Source organism: Pleurodeles waltl, chromosome 4_2 (assembly GCF_031143425.1).
Source record: "Pleurodeles waltl isolate 20211129_DDA chromosome 4_2, aPleWal1.hap1.20221129, whole genome shotgun sequence".
NCBI lineage: Eukaryota > Metazoa > Chordata > Amphibia > Caudata > Salamandridae > Pleurodeles > Pleurodeles waltl.
In genome coordinates this window covers 1,033,305,706-1,033,326,166 of record NC_090443.1, presented here as the reverse complement: position 1 = coordinate 1,033,326,166, position 20,461 = coordinate 1,033,305,706, and the positions used below count along the sequence as shown (strand labels likewise).

General features: G+C 48.2%; 1 protein-coding gene across 1 annotated transcript in view; it reads left to right on the top strand.

Annotated features, from left to right (window-relative positions):
• The window catches only part of ANKRD13D (ankyrin repeat domain 13D), a 344,260-nt gene that overhangs the window by 31,913 nt on the left and 291,886 nt on the right, over positions 1 to 20,461 (top strand). The window contains exons 2-5 of the mRNA XM_069232941.1: positions 735 to 870; positions 15,482 to 15,606; positions 15,810 to 15,855; positions 17,401 to 17,544. Of these exons, the coding sequence (XP_069089042.1) occupies positions 735 to 870; positions 15,482 to 15,606; positions 15,810 to 15,855; positions 17,401 to 17,544 (451 nt within the window). The remainder of the gene's footprint in view (positions 1 to 734; positions 871 to 15,481; positions 15,607 to 15,809; positions 15,856 to 17,400; positions 17,545 to 20,461) is intronic.

Here is a 20,461-nt window from a genome sequence, read left to right as displayed (position 1 = left end):
ACCTGGGAGAAATACTAAATAAATCTCTAAAAACAAAGGTGCTGCATGCCAGGTTCGGTCTACTCCCTTCACTGGACGCTGTTCCAAAATGGCTCAAACTCTCACGCAACGGGAAATGCAGGCTATGTGCCTACCATCAGGAAGTCTTCTTACACCTTCTACGCATATGCCCTGCACTGTTACCCTGGCGGAAACCGTACCTCAAAAACATGTGTATCTCCAGTGGCATTAGATTGTGCAGACAAGCTATCCTATTTTGTCTCAAAGGGCTGACACCACAACATATGGCATGCATGGCAGTATTCATATTAAAAGCTGAACATCTTTTAAAGCATGTACTAATTATTGTGGAGGCTGATAGAGCTAATCAGCTCATGACTAAGAAACGTTGTTAAGGCTATTGTCACGCTTGGCCTAGATGCAGAACCTCAAGGACAGCATGGAGTTGAAGGGGGCAGTTCGTGTTATTACCCCCCTGATGAACCAACAATCTTATTTAAGCAGGTCTCCAATAACTTATATTGGTATCAGTATTTTACCTCTGTGAATTAGAAACCCAGAAGGTCGTTTCTGGCTTCCTATTTTAACTTGATAACCCTTTTATGTACATTGCTGACTGTACTGATTTTTATTAATTATGCAATAAAGGTTTATTTGATTTGGATAGTGCATAAATGCCTGTGTGAGTCTACGTTCCAGGATTTGTTTAACACCGTTTTCCTTTTTACCCATAGCACGATGTAGAACTGGTTGATCCTCGGGGGCGCACTCCCTTGCATTTGGCTGTGTCACTGGGAAACTTGGAATCAGCCCGGGTACTGCTGCGGTTCAACGCTAAAGTCGGTCATGAGAACAGCAATGGCTGGACAGGTAGGTAGCACCGCTGCGGGCTTGACAGTTGACTTTTCTGAACTGTTCGATTTTCTTTTAAAATTATTTTTATAACTATTTTTTATTTCCAGGTTATAACAAATTTATTTTTAAGTTTCACCTGCACAGAGCTTGGATTGTGCTTGTGAAATCTCTTGTATTAAAAAATAATAATAATTGAAAGCGGCTTAGAACCCGCTGTAGGAAGTTGGCTCTGTATGTGCTATTTCAAAGTAAGGAATAGCATGCACAGAGTCCAAGGGTTCCCCTTAGAGGTAAAATAGTGGTAAAAATAGATAATACTAGTGCTCTATTTTGTGGTAGTGTGGTCGAGCAGTAGGCTTATCCAAGGAGTAGTGTTAAGCATTTGTTGTACATACACATAGACAATAAATGAGGTACACACACTCAGAGACAAATCCAGCCAATAGGTTTTTATATAGAAAAATATCTTTTCTTAGTTTATTTTAAGAACCACAGGTTCAAATTCTACATGTAATAGCTCATTTGAAAGGTATTGCAGGTAAGTACTTTAGGAACTTTAAATCATAAAAATTGCATGTATACTTTTCAAGTTATTCACAAATAGCTGTTTTAAAAGTGGACACTTAGTGCAATTTTCACAGTTCCTAGGGGAGGTAAGTATTTGTTAGCTTTACCAGGTAAGTAAGACACTTACAGGGTTCAGTTCTTGGTCCAAGGTAGCCCACCGTTGGGGGTTCAGAGCAACCCCAAAGTCACCACACCAGCAGCTCAGGGCCGGTCAGGTGCAGAGTTCAAAGTGGTGCCCAAAACACATAGGCTAGAATGGAGAGAAGGGGGTGCCCCGGTTCCGGTCTGCTTGCAGGTAAGTACCCGCGTCTTCGGAGGGCAGACCAGGGGGGTTTTGTAGGGCACCGGGGGGGGACACAAGCCCACACAGAGATTTCACCCTCAGCAGCGCGGGGGCGGCCGGGTGCAGTGTAGGAACAGGCGTCGGGTTCGCAATGTTAGTCTATGAGAGATCTCGGGATCTCTTCAGCGCTGCAGGCAGGCAAGGGGGGGGTTCCTCGGGGAAACCTCCACTTGGTCAAGGGAGAGGGACTCCTGGGGGTCACTCCTCCAGTGAAAGTCCGGTCCTTCAGGTCCTGGGGGCTGCGGGTGCAGGGTCTCTCCCAGGTGTCGGGACTTGGGATTCAAAGAGTCGCGGTCAGGGGAAGCCTCGGGATTCCCTCTGCAGGCGGCGCTGTGGGGGCTCAGGGGGGACAGGTTTTTGTACTCACAGTATCAGAGTAGTCCTGGGGTCCCTCCTGAGGTGTTGGATCGCCACCAGCCGAGTCGGGGTCGCCGGGTGCAGTGTTGCAAGTCTCACGCTTCTTGCGGGGAGCTTGCAGGGTTCTTTAAAGCTGCTGGAAACAAAGTTGCAGCTTTTCTTGGAGCAGGTCCGCTGTCCTCGGGAGTTTCTTGTCTTTTCGAAGCAGGGGCAGTCCTCAGAGGATGTCGAGGTCGCTGGTCCCTTTGGAAGGCGTCGCTGGAGCAGGATCTTTGGAAGGCAGGAGACAGGCCGGTGAGTTTCTGGAGCCAAGGCAGTTGTCGTCTTCTGGTCTTCCTCTGCAGGGGTTTTTCAGCTAGGCAGTCCGTCTTCTTGTAGTTGCAGGAATCTAATTTTCTAGGGTTCAGGGTAGCCCTTAAATACTAAATTTAAGGGCGTGTTTAGGTCTGGGGGGTTAGTAGCCAATGGCTACTAGCCCTGAGGGTGGGTACACCCTCTTTGTGCCTCCTCCCAAGGGGAGGGGGTCACAATCCTAACCCTATTGGGGGAATCCTCCATCTGCAAGATGGAGGATTTCTAAAAGTTAGAGTCACTTCAGCTCAGGACACCTTAGGGGCTGTCCTGACTGGCCAGTGACTCCTCCTTGTTGCTTTCTTTGTTCCCTCCAGCCTTGCCGCCAAAAGTGGGGGCTGTGGCCGGAGGGGGCGGGCAACTCCACTAAGCTGGAGTGCCCTGCTGGGCTGTGACAAAGGGGTGAGCCTTTGAGGCTCACCGCCAGGTGTTACAGCTCCTGCCTGGGGGAGGTGTTAGCATCTCCACCCAGTGCAGGCTTTGTTACTGGCCTCAGAGTGACAAAGGCACTCTCCCCATGGGGCCAGCAACATGTCTCTAGTGTGGCAGGCTGCTGGAACCAGTCAGCCTACACAGATAGTCGGATAGGTTTCAGGGGGCACCTCTAAGGTGCCCTCTGTGGTGTATTTTACAATAAAATGTACACTGGCATCAGTGTGCATTTATTGTGCTGAGAAGTTTGATACCAAACTTCCCAGTTTTCAGTGTAGCCATTATGGTGCTGTGGAGTTCGTGTTTGACAGACTCCCAGACCATATACTCTTATGGCTACCCTGCACTTACAATGTCTAAGGTTTTGTTTAGACACTGTAGGGGTACCATGCTCATGCACTGGTACCCTCACCTATGGTATAGTGCACCCTGCCTTAGGGCTGTAAGGCCTGCTAGAGGGGTGTCTTACCTATACTGCATAGGCAGTGAGAGGCTGGCATGGCACCCTGAGGGGAGTGCCATGTCGACTTACTCGTTTTGTTCTCACTAGCACACACAAGCTGGTAAGCAGTGTGTCTGTGCTGAGTGAGAGGTCTCCAGGGTGGCATAAGACATGCTGCAGCCCTTAGAGACCTTCCTTGGCATCAGGGCCCTTGGTACTAGAAGTACCAGTTACAAGGGACTTATCTGGATGCCAGGGTCTGCCAATTGTGGATACAAAAGTACAGGTTAGGGAAAGAACACTGGTGCTGGGGCCTGGTTAGCAGGCCTCAGCACACTTTCAATTGTAAACATAGCATCAGCAAAGGCAAAAAGTCAGGGGGCAACCATGCCAAGGAGGCATTTCCTTACACCCGCCCATTACTTACCTTTACCTACAATTCGTTGAAATCGACACCGCTCTAATTCCATACTTCTGATTGGTCAGCATGTCTCCTGTTTTTGCTTTGCATGTCTTCCTGCTTTGCCTGCCCAGGCCACGGGCACTTTCTGGTCACTGACCAGTAACCTTCGACTGGATATGTACCTCAGGAGGTGCTTTGCTGTCTAGCGCTCCATATGAGTGCATCTCCAGGCCATCCCCCTCTCCTCCCAGGCGCTCTTCCCACATTGTTGCTTGCACCCTTCCCCACTCACTATTTTGTCTTCATTATTGCTTCCTCAGTCCCTCCTTCTTGCTTACCTGCCCCCCACCCCTCCTGCCTTGCTGCTTAACTTGTCTCCCCACTTATTTCTCCCATCACTGCTTGTTTTTATTTTCTGCTGAGTGCATGGCTCTCTGTAGTTTTACTCCATGCCTTATGTTGCTCCCCCATTTCCCTCTTCCCACTCACTGACCTCGTGTTCTGGCACAGAACAACCAAGCATTGGCAAAGCTAATAATCGTCACCTATGTAAAATCTATTGGCTTTATCAGAGAAAAGAAAAATGCTACACGTCGGACAGCCAGGCAATTTTCGGAAGCATATACACTAATGTGTATTTGTGCCGATTTTATTGGATGGAATTAACTTGAGCAGTCTAAGTGCTGACCTTAGACTACAATACTCAAGGGTCCTCGGGAATCACCCACTGATGATGGCGCAGGAGCGTCACATTTTAAAACTACCCCATGCATTTAGGGCATCAACCATGTACTTCCTGGAGATGCGTGTCAATCATTGCTGGATGTGACGCTGCCTTCCGCCACCACCCTTTCCCAATTTGTCACTGCAGTCATCACTCCACTTTACCTAGTGATGAGTTCAAATGGGTGGCGCTACAAGAAGGTGCCTGTATGTTGAGGGTGGACCAGTCCATGAGCATGTGACCTGATGTCACTCATGACTACTCTGAGGTCTGGTATTCATGATGTAAACAAATACCCTGTGCATGCTTCTACTGTGCCATCTATTACAACATCTCAGCCATTATAGGGTTTTGGTGTCAGACTGGTGTGGTGTGCATTACCTCTGTCTGCTACACCAACCACTGAAGCCAAAGGAGCTCTCTTTTAATTCCGATCAGGTGAGGTAAGTCTGCCCCCCACTGTTAGCATGCATTTCTTAGCAGGGACAAGAGTACCTTGTACAGGACTGGCCTTGAAATGTGTGAATATTCCTTTTTGTACAGCTCGTGTATTTCAAGGTGCAACGTCAATCATTAGCAGATAAGAGAGTGCTTAGAAATCCATGAGTTCAAGAAGTGCATTGTACAAAAATAATTTATTTTAACTAGACAGTTTCACAGTCAGGCCGCGTTACCCACGTCTACCCTTTACACCTTGACCATTTATTATAGAATATTTGCTAAACAATGCACCATTTTTAAAAAACATTTTCTCATCGGTGGCACCCCACCCCCCTCTGCTCCCCCCTCCAAACAGCCAGAGAAACCAATGTGAAAACTCAGAGCATGTGTAGGAGTGTGTGAAATTTGGGTAATTTGCTTTTGCATACTTATGCAACCACTCAACAAAATACAGATCCATAATTTTGTGCAATATTTCTTATGGAATCTTATAACTGCAGGTTCCTCACCTTGTGAATATTTCCGGGGTGTCAGACTGAATCTGGAAACTTTGAAACAGTACTCCTGTGCGCTGGCAGGTGGCATCCTCGGGCTCTGTGTCAAGGTCATTCTTTTCCAAAAGTGATGAGCGAAGCCTCATGTTAGAGCCATCCTTGAATGCCTTTCTTTCGGTTCGTCCAGATGTGGATCCAGGGTTACTCCTTAGTCTTTGATGGACATTTTTCAGCAAAATTTTAAAACCCAACCAACTAAGCAAGTAGAGTCAAGGACTCTCAAAAATGGATGTCTGTGGCAGACCACCACGAAGTATGCCTGTGGTGCCTAGGGTGGGAGAATCAGACCAGGTCCTTTGATAACACCACCTAGATGTATCCGAAGGGCATACGGGAGCAGGAAGGAAAGCTGTATATTCGGAAATATTGAAAGATTCCACACCGTGACCAGTCGAATTTGAACAGAAGGTCCTGTTTCTACTCCTGAAATTGTTCCTGCAGCAGATTATCATCTTGAAGTCTTTGGGTAAGTCTGAAAAGTAGCATAAATAAATCTGAGGTTGAATTTGAAACTTTCTGCCTCTCTCAAACTCCAAAGAAGGCGCAAGGATGTCAGTATGACACTCTCTAGATTGGAGCTAATCTAGAGTCCTATCAGAGTGAACCCTGAGTTCCCAGCTCCGTTGGTGAATTTGTAGCAAGTGGAAGTGTTTACGGAGCCCATGCCGAACATTCCTTCCGGGCCCAATAACCCACAGGAACCTCCAGCCGGTCTTCCCCAGATGAATTTATGGCTGCAGTCCCACAGACAGTGCTTGCAGTTCAAAGAAAGTCGGAAGCAATTTCAGTTTCCAGTGCTCTTTTGACTTCACATGTCCCCTTGGTTTTTCATGAAAGTGACAAGAATGGTCTCCGCACACCCTCAGAGGTTTGAGGGTTCCAGGCTTCCCTGGCTGTTAAAAGAGGCCATCTGGGATAGGTGGTGATCAGTGGCCGCTAGTCTCCGACGAAATCTTGATTCAACATCAATTTGTTGGAGTTGAGGGCAATTCGCGTGGGGATAAAGGCCCTTCTACCTCCCATCAGAGATAGGCTGGTGCAGATGTTCACGGACAACACCACCGCCATGTGGTACTCCAACAAGCAGGGCATGGTGGAGTCTTGGGTCCTTTGCCTGGATGTTCTATGCCTCTAGAAGTGGCTGAACTGCCAGGGAACCTCTCTTGTGTTGAACCACCTGGGCAGGGGGATCTCTAAATGTTAGGGTGGATGAACACACCCGCAAACGCTTAGCGGACCACCTATGGCAGTTGTAGGAAGCTGGCTATCTTCCAGTGTACCAAATGTAGGGGTACACTATACAGACAGTACAAGCGACCCTTATTGGCTTACAGGTATTAAATTAACAACCCTAAACTCTCTCTTGTGGTAGTGTGGGCGAGCAACTTGGGTTTATCAGAGGGTAGTGCTTAGAATGTGTTGAACGCCCAGAGTCAAGAAATGGGACACACTCAAGAAGAAACTCGAGACCAATTTAGAAAAAAAAATAGGATAGATTTTTATATTCTTTTAGACATAATTAGGTAAGTACTGTACGAGTTATCAGTTTTTACAGTGAGGCAAAAATGACTCTCAAATGCGCTTCTACGCGATAATGCTTTCCTATGGAGAAAGAAACATGTACTGCATACAAGTACTTCGAAAAGTATTTCAGAGATCCCCTTTAGCGCTTAAGGTGCTAGCGGGGCAAGGTCAAGTCAGCCACCAGCAGTTTGAGTTCGCCTGCCCTGGAGTGTCCAGGTGCAGAGGTGCTGGGCAGGTCGGTAGGCTTCCCTGCTGCATCATTAGCGAAGAAGGGGTGGTCACCTAGAAACATGCTGCAGAGGGGGACTTGAACACAAGTCCGGGAACTCTCAACGGAGGGCTCAGTTCATGAAGGCCCTGGGAGTAAGGAGGCACAGTCGATGTTCATAAACCCAGGCCGGGGAGCTTGAGTGCTGAGGGTTTTGGTTGTCTGTTCCTGTGCATCAAAGGCACTTGTGGTTTTTCTTCAGACAGGGAAGAAAAACAGCAGGGCCACTCTTATACACAGCCTCGTTGTTGCCGTCCTCCTTCGGTGATAAGGTTGGTTTTAGCTGCGGCTTGGTGCATGCAACTGCTCCAATACCCCAGGGATTGGTGCAGGGAAACTACTGGTGGTCTTGGCATATCCATACTTTTTGTAGAGACTGTTCTGTCCTCCTGGAGCACTGTGACCTCCTCTTGGGTGACTGCTGCATCAGTGAACCTGGTGGTCAGCAGATCGGTAGACCGGATGTTGTGGTTGGTGCCTACAGGTTGCAGAGTTGGCTCCTCCACTCCAAGGGAGATGCTGGCCAGTTGGCGAAATGCTGGCAGCGCGACAAGGCTTTTGGAATATACACAGCTGCAGGGCAAGTTGGGGCCTTGCGATTGTCTGGACAGCAGTAGGTAGGCAGAGTTTGGCTCCAAAAGTCCACAGCTAGTCCACAGTTCTCGTGCTGGTTGGCTCTTTCTTCTTCTTATTTAGTCAGTTGAATCTGAGTGTCAGAGGGCCACCTAAATACTCAATGTAGGGGAGTGTAGGGTAGGAGCCAATGGGCAACATACCCCTGGGGTGACTACACCCCTTAAATGACCACTTCCTATTGGGAGTGGGCATAACCCTGTCCCAGATTTCCTAATTCCACCAAAAAACAAAATGGTGGAACTCTTCTTTCGTGGAGCACATCAGGCAGCCCACCTTAGGGTTGCGCCTAGCCTGGTAGTGCAACACACCTACTTGTATAGCTAATTTCCCACCTGTCTCTGTGCCAGATGGACCTCCGGGCTGGGGGTGGCATCTCCCAGTTATGGGGGAAGCCGGGATCGCAATTAAAGATGGCGGGGACTTTGAAGTCCCTGGCCTTGCTATGTAGATTCATTGACCATCCTGCTGGCGGAGATGATAGTGCCTTCCTCTGGAGCAGGCATTGTGTCTGGCCTCTGAGAGCACGGGCCCTTACCATCAGGGGGGTTAGAAAGTTATCAGTGGTGGCAGGCTAGTCGATACCAGTCAGCTAGCACACTAGGGATCTACCAGGTTTCAGGGGGCAGTCTAATGTGCCCTCTGGGTGCTTGTCATAATAAATCCAATGCTAGTATCAGTATGGATTTTTTTAAATGAGGTGTTTGATACCAAACACCATAGGTTTCAGTAAATAAATTATGTAGATTGGTAACTCGTGATGAACGGGGCCAGTACATACCTTAAGATGGCTTCACTGTTCACTTCCAATATCTAGTAATCAAACTAGACATGTCCTCACATAAAATATAGTGCACCATGCCTTAGGACTCTAAGGCCTGCTGTAGGAGTGTCTTACATATTTTAAATGCAGTGACTCCGGCATGGTACACAACAAGTGTGCCATGTCTTGTTTTCACTCATGGTTTGCACCATGTCACACAGCATGCAATAGCAGTTTCCATGCAATTTGTAGGGAGCCGAGGGTCCCTTCGGGTGCATACTACATGCTACAGCCCTTAGGGACCCATTTTAGTACCAATGCCCTAGGCACCAGGGGTACCACTTACTAGGGACTTGCATGTGTGCAAAAGGGTGTGCCAATTGTACACAATTAGATTAGTTTACCTTGTTTTAGGGAAAGAGCACTGTCACTAGGGATCTAGTTAGCAGGAACCCAGTGCACCTTCAGTCGAAAAACCTCAGTAGTAATGGCAAATAGTTAGGGTGACTGTAGGAAACTCACTTTTTTGGCATGGTTACCCCCACTTTTTAACCTATCAGCATGCTTGGTCTGTTTTCACTGGGATCCTGCTAACCAGGACCCCAGTGATTGTGCTCTCTCCCTCTGGTATACTGGCATAAATGTCCCTAGTATATTGTACTTAGGTACTCAGGGCATTGGGGCACCAGGGGTTCCCCGTGAGCTGCCGCATGTATTATGCCACCCATGGGAGTCCATGCAAAATGTGTCTGCAGGCCTGCCATTGCAGCCTGTGTGAAAAGGTGCACCCTTTCACCACAGTTCACTGCACCAGGTCACTATAAGTCACCCCTGCTGTAGGCCCTTCAAGCCTAAAGGGTAGGTTGCAGGTCCCTGTGTGTGAGGGAACCGCTACATGAGCAGAGGGTCCCTACAAACTAAAGCTTCATTGCACTGGACTTTGGGGGAAGCCATTTTACCCACGTACTGGACCTGTATCCAGCTACATAATGGTAACTCCGAACCTGAGCATGTTTGGTATCAAACATGTTGGGATCATACCCAGTATTGTTGCCAGTATTGGTTGTGTCATTCCATGCACTCGGGGGGCTCCTAAGAGGACCCGCAGCTTTGCTCCTACCACTTTGCAGGGTTTTCCCGGGCAGCCGGCGCTGCCATCCTACAGAGAGATTTCTGCCCTCCTGCTGCTTGACCAGCTCAAGCTCAGGGAGGCGGAACAATTTCCTTTGGAAGTGGGAGGCAACACCCTCTTTCTTTGGAAATGGGTGTTACATGGCTTGGGAGGGGTAGCCACTGGTATGCTTTGAAGGGCACATATAAGCCCTCTTGCATAAACCGGTTTGCACCAGTCCAGGGACCCCCTGGTCCCTGCTCTGGCGCAAAACTGGACAAAGGAAAGGGGAGTGACGACTCCTCTGTCCATAACCACCTCAGGGTTGGTGCCCAGAGCTCCTTCCGGTGACTAATTGATTCTGCTATCTTGAACCCAAGGTGGGCAGAGGCCCCTGGGAGCATCTGAGTGGCCAGATCAGACAGCTGACGTCACAGCCCCCTCCTGATAGGTGGTCACCTTGCAGGTGACCAATCCCCCTTCTGGGGCTATTTAGGGTCCCTCTCTTAGGTGGTTCCTCAGATTCTATGTGCAAGATTCCAGCAGGACTCCTCTGCATCGTTCTTCTGGCCACTGGAACTGCAACTGGACTCTCAAAATCCAACAATCTGCAACTCCAGCGACGACTCAGATTTGCAACATTGTTTCTCCAGCTCCTTCCAGTTACTGCAACATTTCCCTGGCTGTGTATTCTCTGAGTTCGAGGAGACTCCAGCCTGCACCAAGAAGAAGGAATCTCCCTTGGAGTGAAGGAGTCATTCCCCTGCATCTGCAGGCACCAATTGCAACGACAACCAGGTGCGTGGATCTGCTCTCCTATGGAACTATGTGGATCCTGCAACCCAGGTGGTGGTCTGTAGTGGTCCCCTTGATCCTCTCTGCCAGCTGCCCAACTTGGGAGACAGTAAGCCCTTGCCTCTCCTTGCAAGACCGTGCCCCTGTGTACAGCGACACTTGCAGCTACCAAGGTTTGTTTGCTGCTCCTCCAAGGAATCTTCAGGCTTCGTATAGCCCTGGCCTCCAGCACTTCTTCCTGCCAAGCACAGTCTCCTATCTGCTGTCCAGCGACGTGGGACTTCTCTACAGGTGTGCTGAGTGGGCCTCACTGTGGCTGCTCTGCCTGCTGCCAGTGGGTTGCCTGTGGGGACTGCCTCCACTTCTTGTGACTCTCCCGACTGCTGAGGGTCACCCTGTACACACCTCCTTGGGTCGAGTCCCTTGGGCCTTGCTGGTCCTCTTCAACCTTGCAACTCGTCGTCGTCTTTTGCATTTGCCAAGGCTTGTTGGTGGTTCTCCAGCACCACTGACCAACTGCAACCCGACAGACGACGTGGGACGTCACCTGCATCACTTCAGGGTCTCTTCTTCAGCTCCTGCGCTGCACAGCTGATCTTCTTTCTCCCCTGTCAACCTGGTTCTGCTACCACAGAAGGATGGGTAGTGGCTCCTACCACAACTGGACACTCCATCACGAACTGGACTTGGTCCCCTCTCTTTGCAGGTCCTCTTCTGCCAGAATCTGCCTTTGGGTTCTTTCATCCAGTCTTGTTTGCTTCTTGCACAGTCCTTTTCCTAAGTCCTCCTGTTGCTTTTGGGGAAAACCAGGTACTTAACACTGCTTTCCTAGTCACTGGGGTCACTCTAGTACTCACATCTTGAGGTTCCTAGTTCCTCCAGCTCCCCTCTAACAATTCCACATCCGTGGGTGGGGGACTGTATCTTGCATTCCACTTATTTAGTATGTGATTTGGCCCTACACTAGGGCCCTCACTATTTCCTATTTTGCCAATGCTTATTGGTTTTTATGCTCTTTACTGATTGATGTGTGTATATAATAGGGTTTACTTACCTCAAGTTGGGGGACTGCCTATTAGTGTTCTAGTATTTGTGTTACCCTAATAAAAGAACCTCTATTTTTGTAACACTGTGTTGTTCTTTCATGTGTGATAAGTTGCTGTGTGACTGTAGTGGTATTGCAAAAGCTTTGCATGGCTCCTAGAAAAGTCTTGGCTGCTCATCCACAGGTTCCTCTAGAGAGTCCTGGCTTCCTAAATACTACTTAGGCTTCACTAATAGGGGATACCTGGACCTGGTATAAGGTGATAACACTATAGGTGCTCAACACACTCCAGGCCCACTTCCTACAGTAACCATGTCAAAAAGGGCACAGTTGCATCTGGAGATGGCACGGGGGAGGGTCTTCCATTAATTGGAAGAACCCCAAGTTGATCTTTTCGCCACCACAGAGAAGTGAAATGTCGACACTTTTTGCACGTTGGAGTTCCCAAGAAGGGTCTCTGAGACACACACTGCCTAGAGTGAAGCTTGAATCTCCTGTATGCCTTCCCATTGCTACCTCTCCTGCCCAGAGTTCTGAAAATGATCAGGAATGGCTGGGCCCAACTCATCCTAGTGGCACCGGATTGGGCCAGAGTGAGGTACCTGGAACTCCTGGGCATAAGCATCTGTCCTCCAAACAAGCAACAGCTTCTGGATGATCTTCTGTCGCAACATCAGGGCAGGGTGCTGCACCCGGGCCTGCGCAAGTTACATCTCAATGCTTGGAGATTGAGCGGCAACAGTTGACTGCATTCGTTCTCCCTCTCGCAGTAGTGGGTGCATTCTCATTTGACCTCACTCTTGAAGTCATTGATGTCATCTTGGCAGCGAGGAGTCCTTCTATGAAATTGATGTATGGTAGTTTTGAGGAAAAACTTGTGGCTGGGTGCGACACCCTCCGAACTGATCCACTGAAGGCCAAGTTATCTGAAGTTTGCTGTTTGTTTTTGTCCCATGCCCAGCATGGGCTTGCTTTAGGCACTCTTAAAGGCTATTTGTTGGCCCTTTTGGCTTTAATGCAGTTGCCGAATCAGCTTTCTTTTTTTGTGCGGAGATTTTTCGAAAGGTTTTCAATATTTATTTCCACCAGCACCTTTTGAGGCACCACATTGGGAATTACATTTATTGCTCACTTTTTTATGTGCACCCCTTTTGAGCCATAGTTGTCCCTTAGGACATTTGACGTTGAAACTTTGTTTGTGGCCTGTGTAGCTGTAGACATACACATGCTGTGGATACTCCTGCATCTGGTGTTGGCTCAGACGTGTGCGGGTTGCTTTTCTTTGAAGAAGTCATTTTGAGTCATGAGGGCTAGTGACTTCACCTATTGCTGGCAATTATCATGGGAATTGGCTTTCTTGTTAAATTGTTTTTTTTTTCTCTGCCGTAGAGTTCAGACATGCCCCTTCGAGCCCTGGTTCAGTGCCACGTAGTGTTATTGCCAAGCTGCTCCGATCCATTCCACATTGGAAGAAATTATAATTGTGCTTCCTGTCCATTTTTGCCAGTTGTGGTCCCCCTTCAACTCTGTTCCTCAGTTGGACAAATTCGATGCGCATTTCGGCCTGCCCCGTACAGACCTCCATTCCTTCCTCAACATACGAGAATGTCCCAGTGATGGAAAGAACTAAATTTTGTTTTTGCCTCAAGTGTCAGTCGAAATATCCAACCACCACCAAGTCTGGAACCTGTGCTTGTCTCCCGACCACCAGGATGTCTGCACTCCTTTCACAACAAATAGACCCTTCGAAACTGCTAAGCCTGTTGTATTGCCTTGGCTTCAATGGCGCACTGCAACAGGACGAGACACACACATCTTCTGGGATGAGACACCAAGGGTGACGAGCAGCCGGAGGTCTCTGATGCGGAGATTGAGGAGCTGTTGTCAGTGGAGAGTTTTGGTTTACACGTGGAAGAAAATGAGTACCCAGCAGCACATTTCCCAACAAAAATGGTCACAGTGAGTACTCCAACAGACTGCTGCTTGACATTTCTCTCATTCCGGGAAGGTTAGAACTTCAAGCTCCCAGGCCACTCATGAAGCCTGTGGTCTGCCACTGCCGAAAGGTCATGGTTGGCACAGAGTAGACAGATTGGACTTTGCGCCCACCCAGGCTTCAGTGCCAAAGTCTTCCTCCAAGTCTCGCCCACCCACCTCAACAGCTCCATTGGCTCCGGCCTCGATAACATCTGACCCATCTCGGATCTGAAACCCAGCTCAGCCCACAAGGGCATCAAAAGCCTTCGGATCCAAAAAGACCGGTGTCCACGCTTGCCTCCTCTGCCACTTCTGAGGATTTTGACTATCAGATCCTCCACAGGGATCTCGATGCCAGGTAGCAGTATATGCACATCCAAGCTGGCACTTGCTGGATCCTAGTCAAGCGTCCAGACAAGCCAAAGGACTGTGTTCCTCCCAGAGGAAAATTGACCTTCAAATAGGCCCTTATCCTGCCTTCAGAGTCGATGCCCAGGCAGCATTAGTAGCATAAGGGCGCCTCTCCACCTCCTCCATTGCCCTGTCCACTTACCCCTTCTTCTCTCCCTCCTGTGCACACCCCGCCCCTGCACCAAGCCCACCACTCCACTCCTGCTTGTAGATACTTTGCTACATCCACCTCAGGGATTTCTTCATTTTTAGGGGTTATCACACCAAGGGTGGACAAAAAATATGAGTGTCACGCTCCTCACTGACCCTACACCTTCTCTTTTCTGTGAAATATTATTTTTCCATCTAAACAGGTCCCATTTTAATAATCTGCACACTGGTCATGCCACTCTGCTGGCAGGCTCTGCGTTTGAGGGTGTGGACAGCCTAAGAAAGCAGCTGATGTCGACTCACGGGGTGGCCTTTGGCACAGACCAACACTATCCCACCTGCTGGCGCTCAAGAATATTGTTTCAAAGTTTCCGGATCCATTCTGACTCCTGGAGAATATTTACAAGGTAGAAAAGATCTGTGGTTAGACAAAGTATCCACCAGAAAGATCATTACTAAAGGTAAGTAACCTCTTCTTAAGGAAAACGCATCCGTTTTTTATGTGGGGATGCATTTTGTGTTAAAATAGTGCAAGAAAGCAAAACCATTGTGGACTGCAGCCGGGCACGTTCTGTTGTTCCTGTGTGTTACTGTGAATGGCACACACTTTGAAGTGGTATAATGGAGGAATTTTGTGTAACTAGCATTACAAGAAGCTACACACATCACGCCCGCGTAATCTAGATGTTTACCGGGCCTAGTCTTGTGTATGTGTAAAGAGGGTGTAAAGAAGTGTTTGAAGACGCGTTTAAGTTTAAAGTTAGTAAAGATGCTTTTAGGAAGTGCAGAAGAACTGTGGGTGTCTGCTAGAAGGGCTGGTAATTAGTGAAGTAGGGCATCTGACCATCACCATGAGAAGGGCAGTGGGCCTTTTTTTTTTTTTCTCCCTAGAGGGACGTGTTTGTGTGAGCACTACACTAGGAATATACTTTTTAAAAGTGTTAGACTGTTGTAAGATGCGTATCTTTCACCCCTGAACAGATGCCAAGAGACAGCATGGGGAGACCTGTGTTTCTGTGCAAGCATACCCCTGAGTCAGGTGTTACAGGGGGTGTGAAAGCCCACCTTCTGAGCTTTAACCTTCTTGCTATTGCGCTCACTTTTTTCTTTTGCCCTTGTTTGTAGTTTGTTCTTTCTTTTCTTCTTTTGTACTTTGTTTTTATTTATTCCTACCACCTTTCGTTGCTCGGTTTGTGCCCCTCGTGATTTCTTCCCTCCGCTCCACGCTACCCTCCCCTTTTGGTGTTCAGTTCCTCCTTCCTGCAGATCTTTCTTCTCTCATTGTCTCAAGCTTGCTCTCTAATTTTCTCACCTTCCCTCCCGTCTCCCTCACAGTTCTGCAGGAGGCGGTCAGCACAGGGGATCCAGAGATGGTGCAGCTGGTGTTACAGTACCGGGACTATCAGCGGGCCACGGAGCGGCTGGCCGGGATCCCAGGCCTCCTCAGCACACTGCGCAAGGTACTGGTCCGAGATCCACCTCTGCAGGCCCCGCTGTCCCTGCTTGCAGAGGCCTCCAGGTTCCCCAAGTGGGGGCTTCCTGCAGCTTTTGTATTCAATGCTTATATTTAGTTTCATACTAGCAGTTTGGACAATGGTTTCAGGCAAATGATTGTTACCATTAAGGCCTGATTGAAACACTGTTTCATATTTTGTTTTCCCAGGCTCCGGATTTCTACGTGGAGATGAAATGGGAATTCACCAGCTGGGGTAGGTCTGAAACTGTGCCTCTCACGGATTATGTTCTTGGATGTAATTTAGCTTCTGATTCCATGGGAGGTTCCTAGTGGGGCTCTGTGGTGCTGTCAAGGAACCTTTTATAACATGTTGAGCTTAGGTGGTGGCCCTTTCGATTTATGGTGGCCACCTCCAATATAACCCTCTACTATCCTGGGTACTGAACACCCTCTCGAGGGATGATGTCTTGATCACTAGTCAGCGACCAGAAGGCTCAAGGATGGATGAAGGCTGGGCTGGCTTTTGTTTAATTCCAGTCAGCAGTTGAATGATCAGGTCTTTCGCTGAACTTCATCCAGAGTTTTGATTCTGTCCAATCATCCACAAAGATTACATAATGATTTTTAAATTTACAATGGGTTGAGTTGTCCACAGCAGGGAGGGCGCACAGCGTCTTCTAGAAGAGATGGAGGGTGAAAAGATCAATTATAAAAAACAATTCAGAACAGAAAACTAAAAAGATGTAATGTCAGCCGGTATGACTTTAAAAATGTATAAGAACATAAAATAACGCAAAATAAATCAACTAAGGAAAATAATACAAGATGATATGATGCATCAGAAGTGATGGACTGCAGAAAGAATGGAAGTGTTCTGTTAAATGAGTCAGGAGGGAGGTACTAAAAAATGTGACCTAGTCGAGCTGCTGGAATCATTTCGGCCGAAATAATATATTGGCCAAGTTCCAGGAGGTGCTTTCAGCTGCTGAGTGAGTCACATTTACGTATAGTCTCTAGAGAAAATGAATGGAAAAGCAAGTGGTTGATTCTGTGCAATGAAACCTACCCATTGCGTTCATGCTGGTCTTAGTTGTGTACACTTAGGATGACGCGGACGTTGCACAGAAATGTTTTGTGCCAACAAAAAATAAAAATTCAGTTTTTCAAAAGCAAATGGATGAAAAACTGAAAATCTTGATTTTGTGTGTAGCAAATGATCTTATGTACCCAGCAACATTCTCGCTGATGCTAATATAGTCACCCCCACACCCCCCTGCACCCCCACATTTATGATTCACTGGGCAGCAAGTATCTACTGTCTAACCCATAAATGTCATAGAACGTCCCATAGAGTGGTTGTAAGGAATTGCATAAGTCTGGTGTAAACTAGAGATGTTTTGTCCACACCTTGGTCACACTGCCGAAGCCCTAGTCCAACTCTTCCTCAGTGACACTTGGCCACATTTTCACCCCCTTGGGAGTGTTGCTTGAGGCAGCGGCGACACTAACTCAAATATCAGTTGCAAGGCGCCAAAGGAAATTTGATAATTGATTTTTAACCAATTGTTTAACTTCTTTCTCTTTACTGTCTTCACCTTTCTCCTACATTGCCTGCCTCCTCACTCCCTCTTTCATCTCTTAAACTTGCCTCATCTCTGCGCCTTATGGCCCCATTGTCTTTCTTTTCTTTCTTGCTCCTCATCTCGTTCCATCATTCCATCTTTTCTTTCTCTCATCCTCTCTACTTTCCACAATCACCGCCTTCGCCGTTTCTTCCACTCCCTCTCCCACTCTTCAGTCCCCCTAGTCTCCAAGGTCTGCCCGAGTGACGTTTACCGAGTATGGAAGCGGGGAGCCAACCTCCGCGTGGACACAACCCTCTTGGGCTTCGAGCATATGACCTGGCAGCGGGGCAGGCGGAGCTACATCTTCAAGGGTGAAGGTTAGTATTGGGTGGGGGATGGTGGGACTCGTTGAGTCTGGGGGTGACATGGGGATTCATTTTAGTTCGTGATGTGAGATGAAAAATGGAACTGAATACTAAGATGGTTGTGCACTGGCGCAGAACAGAAATTTGTCTGCCCGAATGGTCATTAAGATAATTTTCAGCTGAATGTATAGCAGTGGCAACTGGTACCCTAAATATTTGGTGGGGCAATCAACCAGCCACTGACCAGCATGAGGTGAGCGCCAAAGCTGTCAGTCGTGGCTTGTCATAAACAGTGTTTATAACACCATGACTGAAAGCTCTGGCGTCGAGGTTGAAGGCAGTGCTTGTCAGTGGGAAAGAAATTAAAAAAAAAAAAAAAAGTCCAATACAAATGTACTTACCTACTCTGCTGGTTTGCCTTCTTCGGTTCTCCTTGTGCTTCAGTGCCTCTGTGCTGGCATCTGTGTAGCATTTGATTTCTCTACACCAATCCAGATGTTGCTTTCAAGTCAAGTCAAAGGAACTTTATTTCGGCTACAAGAGCCATAAAAGCGCATAGCAGCAATAAATAAAAATAAATACACGAAGTAATAAATGTAACAATACATATAATGATAAAATGAAATAAAAATAAAATACACTCACACAGTGTGAGGGGACAGTCTTGTTGGAACCATTAAGCAGATAAAAATTTCCCTCTAGCCCTCTAGCGATCCAGCTAGCTCCGAGGAACTTGGCAACGGCGATCACTAGCTGTAGGAAGTTGGCTCTGTATGTGCTATTTCAAAGTAAGGAATAGCATGCACAGAGTCCAAGGGTTCCCCTTAGAGGTAAGATAGTGGCAAAAAGAGATAATACTAATGCTCTATTTTGTGGTAGTGTGGTCGAGCAGTAGGCTTATCCAAGGAGTAGTGTTAAGCATTTGTTGTACATACACATAGACAATAAATGAGGTACACACACTCAGAGACAAATCCAGCCAATAGGTTTTTATATAGAAAAATATCTTTTCTTAGTTTATTTTAAGAACCACAGGTTCAAATTCTACATGTAATATCTCATTCGAAAGGTATTGCAGGTAAGTACTTTAGGAACTTCAAATCATCAAAATTGCATGTATACTTTTCAAGTTATTCACAAATAGCTGTTTTAAAAGTGGACACTTAGTGCAATTTTCACAGTTCCTAGGGGAGGTAAGTATTTGTTAGGTTAACCAGGTAAGTAAGACACTTACAGGGCTTAGTTCTTGGTCCAAGGTAGCCCACCGTTGGGGGTTCAGAGCAACCCCAAAGTCACCACACCAGCAGCTCAGGGCCGGTCAGGTGCAGAGTTCAAAGTGGTGCCCAAAACGCATAGGCTAGAATGGAGAGAAGGGGGTGCCCCGGTTCCGGTCTGCTTGCAGGTAAGTACCCGCGTCTTCGGAGGGCAGACCAGGGGGGGTTTTGTAGGGCACCGGGGGGGACACAAGTCCACACAGAAATTTCACCCTCAGCGGCGCGGGGGCGGCCGGGTGCAGTGTAGAAACAAGCGTCGGGTTCGCAATGTTAGTCTATGAGAGATCTCGGGATCTCTTCAGCGCTGCAGGCAGGCAAGGGGGGGGTTCCTCGGGGAAACCTCCACTTGGGCAAGGGAGAGGGACTCCTGGGGGTCACTTCTCCAGTGAAAGTCCGGTCCTTCAGGTCCTGGGGGCTGCGGGTGCAGGGTCTCTCCCAGGCGTCGGGACTTTAGGTTCAAAGAGTCGCGGTCAGGGGAAGCCTCGGGATTCCCTCTGCAGGCGGCGCTGTGGGGGCTCAGGGGGGACAGGTTTTGGTACTCACAGTATCAAAGTAGTCCTGGGGTCCCTCCTGAGGTGTTGGATCGCCACCAGCCGAGTCGGGGTCGCCGGGTGCAGTGTTGCAAGTCTCACGCTTCTTGCGGGGAGCTTGCAGGGTTCTTTAAAGCTGCTGGAAACAAAGTTGCAGCTTTTCTTGGAGCAGGTCCGCTGTCCTCGGGAGTTTCTTGTCTTTTCGAAGCAGGGGCAGTCCTCAGAGGATGTCGAGGTCGCTGGTCCCTTTGGAAGGCGTCGCTGGAGCAGGATCTTTGGAAGGCAGGAGACAGGCCGGTGAGTTTCTGGAGCCAAGGCAGTTGTCGTCTTCCGCTGCAGGGGTTTTCAGCTGGGCAGTCCTTCTTCTTGTAGTTGCTGGAATCTAATTTTCTAGGGTTCAGGGTAGCCCTTAAATACTAAATTTAAGGGCGTGTTTAGGTCTGGGGGGTTAGTAGCCAATGGCTACTAGCCCTGAGGGTGGGTACACCCTCTTTGTGCCTCCTCCCAAGGGGAGGGGGTCACAATCCTAACCCTATTGGGGGAATCCTCCATCTGCAAGATGGAGGATTTCTAAAAGTTAGAGTCACTTCAGCTCAGGACACCTTAGGGGCTGTCCTGACTGGTCAGTGACTCCTCCTTGTTTTTCTCATTATCTTCTCCGGCCTTGCCGCCAAAAGTGGGGCCTGGCCGGAGGGGGCGGGCAACTCCACTAGCTGGAGTGTCCTGCTGGGTTGGCACAAAGGAGGTGAGCCTTTGAGGCTCACCGCCAGGTGTGACAATTCCTGCCTGGGGGAGGTGTTAGCATCTCCACCCAGTGCAGGCTTTGTTACTGGCCTCAGAGTGACAAAGGCACTCTCCCCATGGGGCCAGCAACATGTCTCGGTTTGTGGCAGGCTGCTAAAACTAGTCAGCCTACACAGATAGTCGGTTAAGTTTCAGGGGGCACCTCTAAGGTGCCCTCTGTGGTGTATTTTACAATAAAATGTACACTGGCATCAGTGTGCATTTATTGTGCTGAGAAGTTTGATACCAAATGTAGGAAGTTGGCTCTGTATGTGCTATTTCAAAGTAAGGAATAGCATGCACAGAGTCCAAGGGTTCCCCTTAGAGGTAAAATAGTGGTAA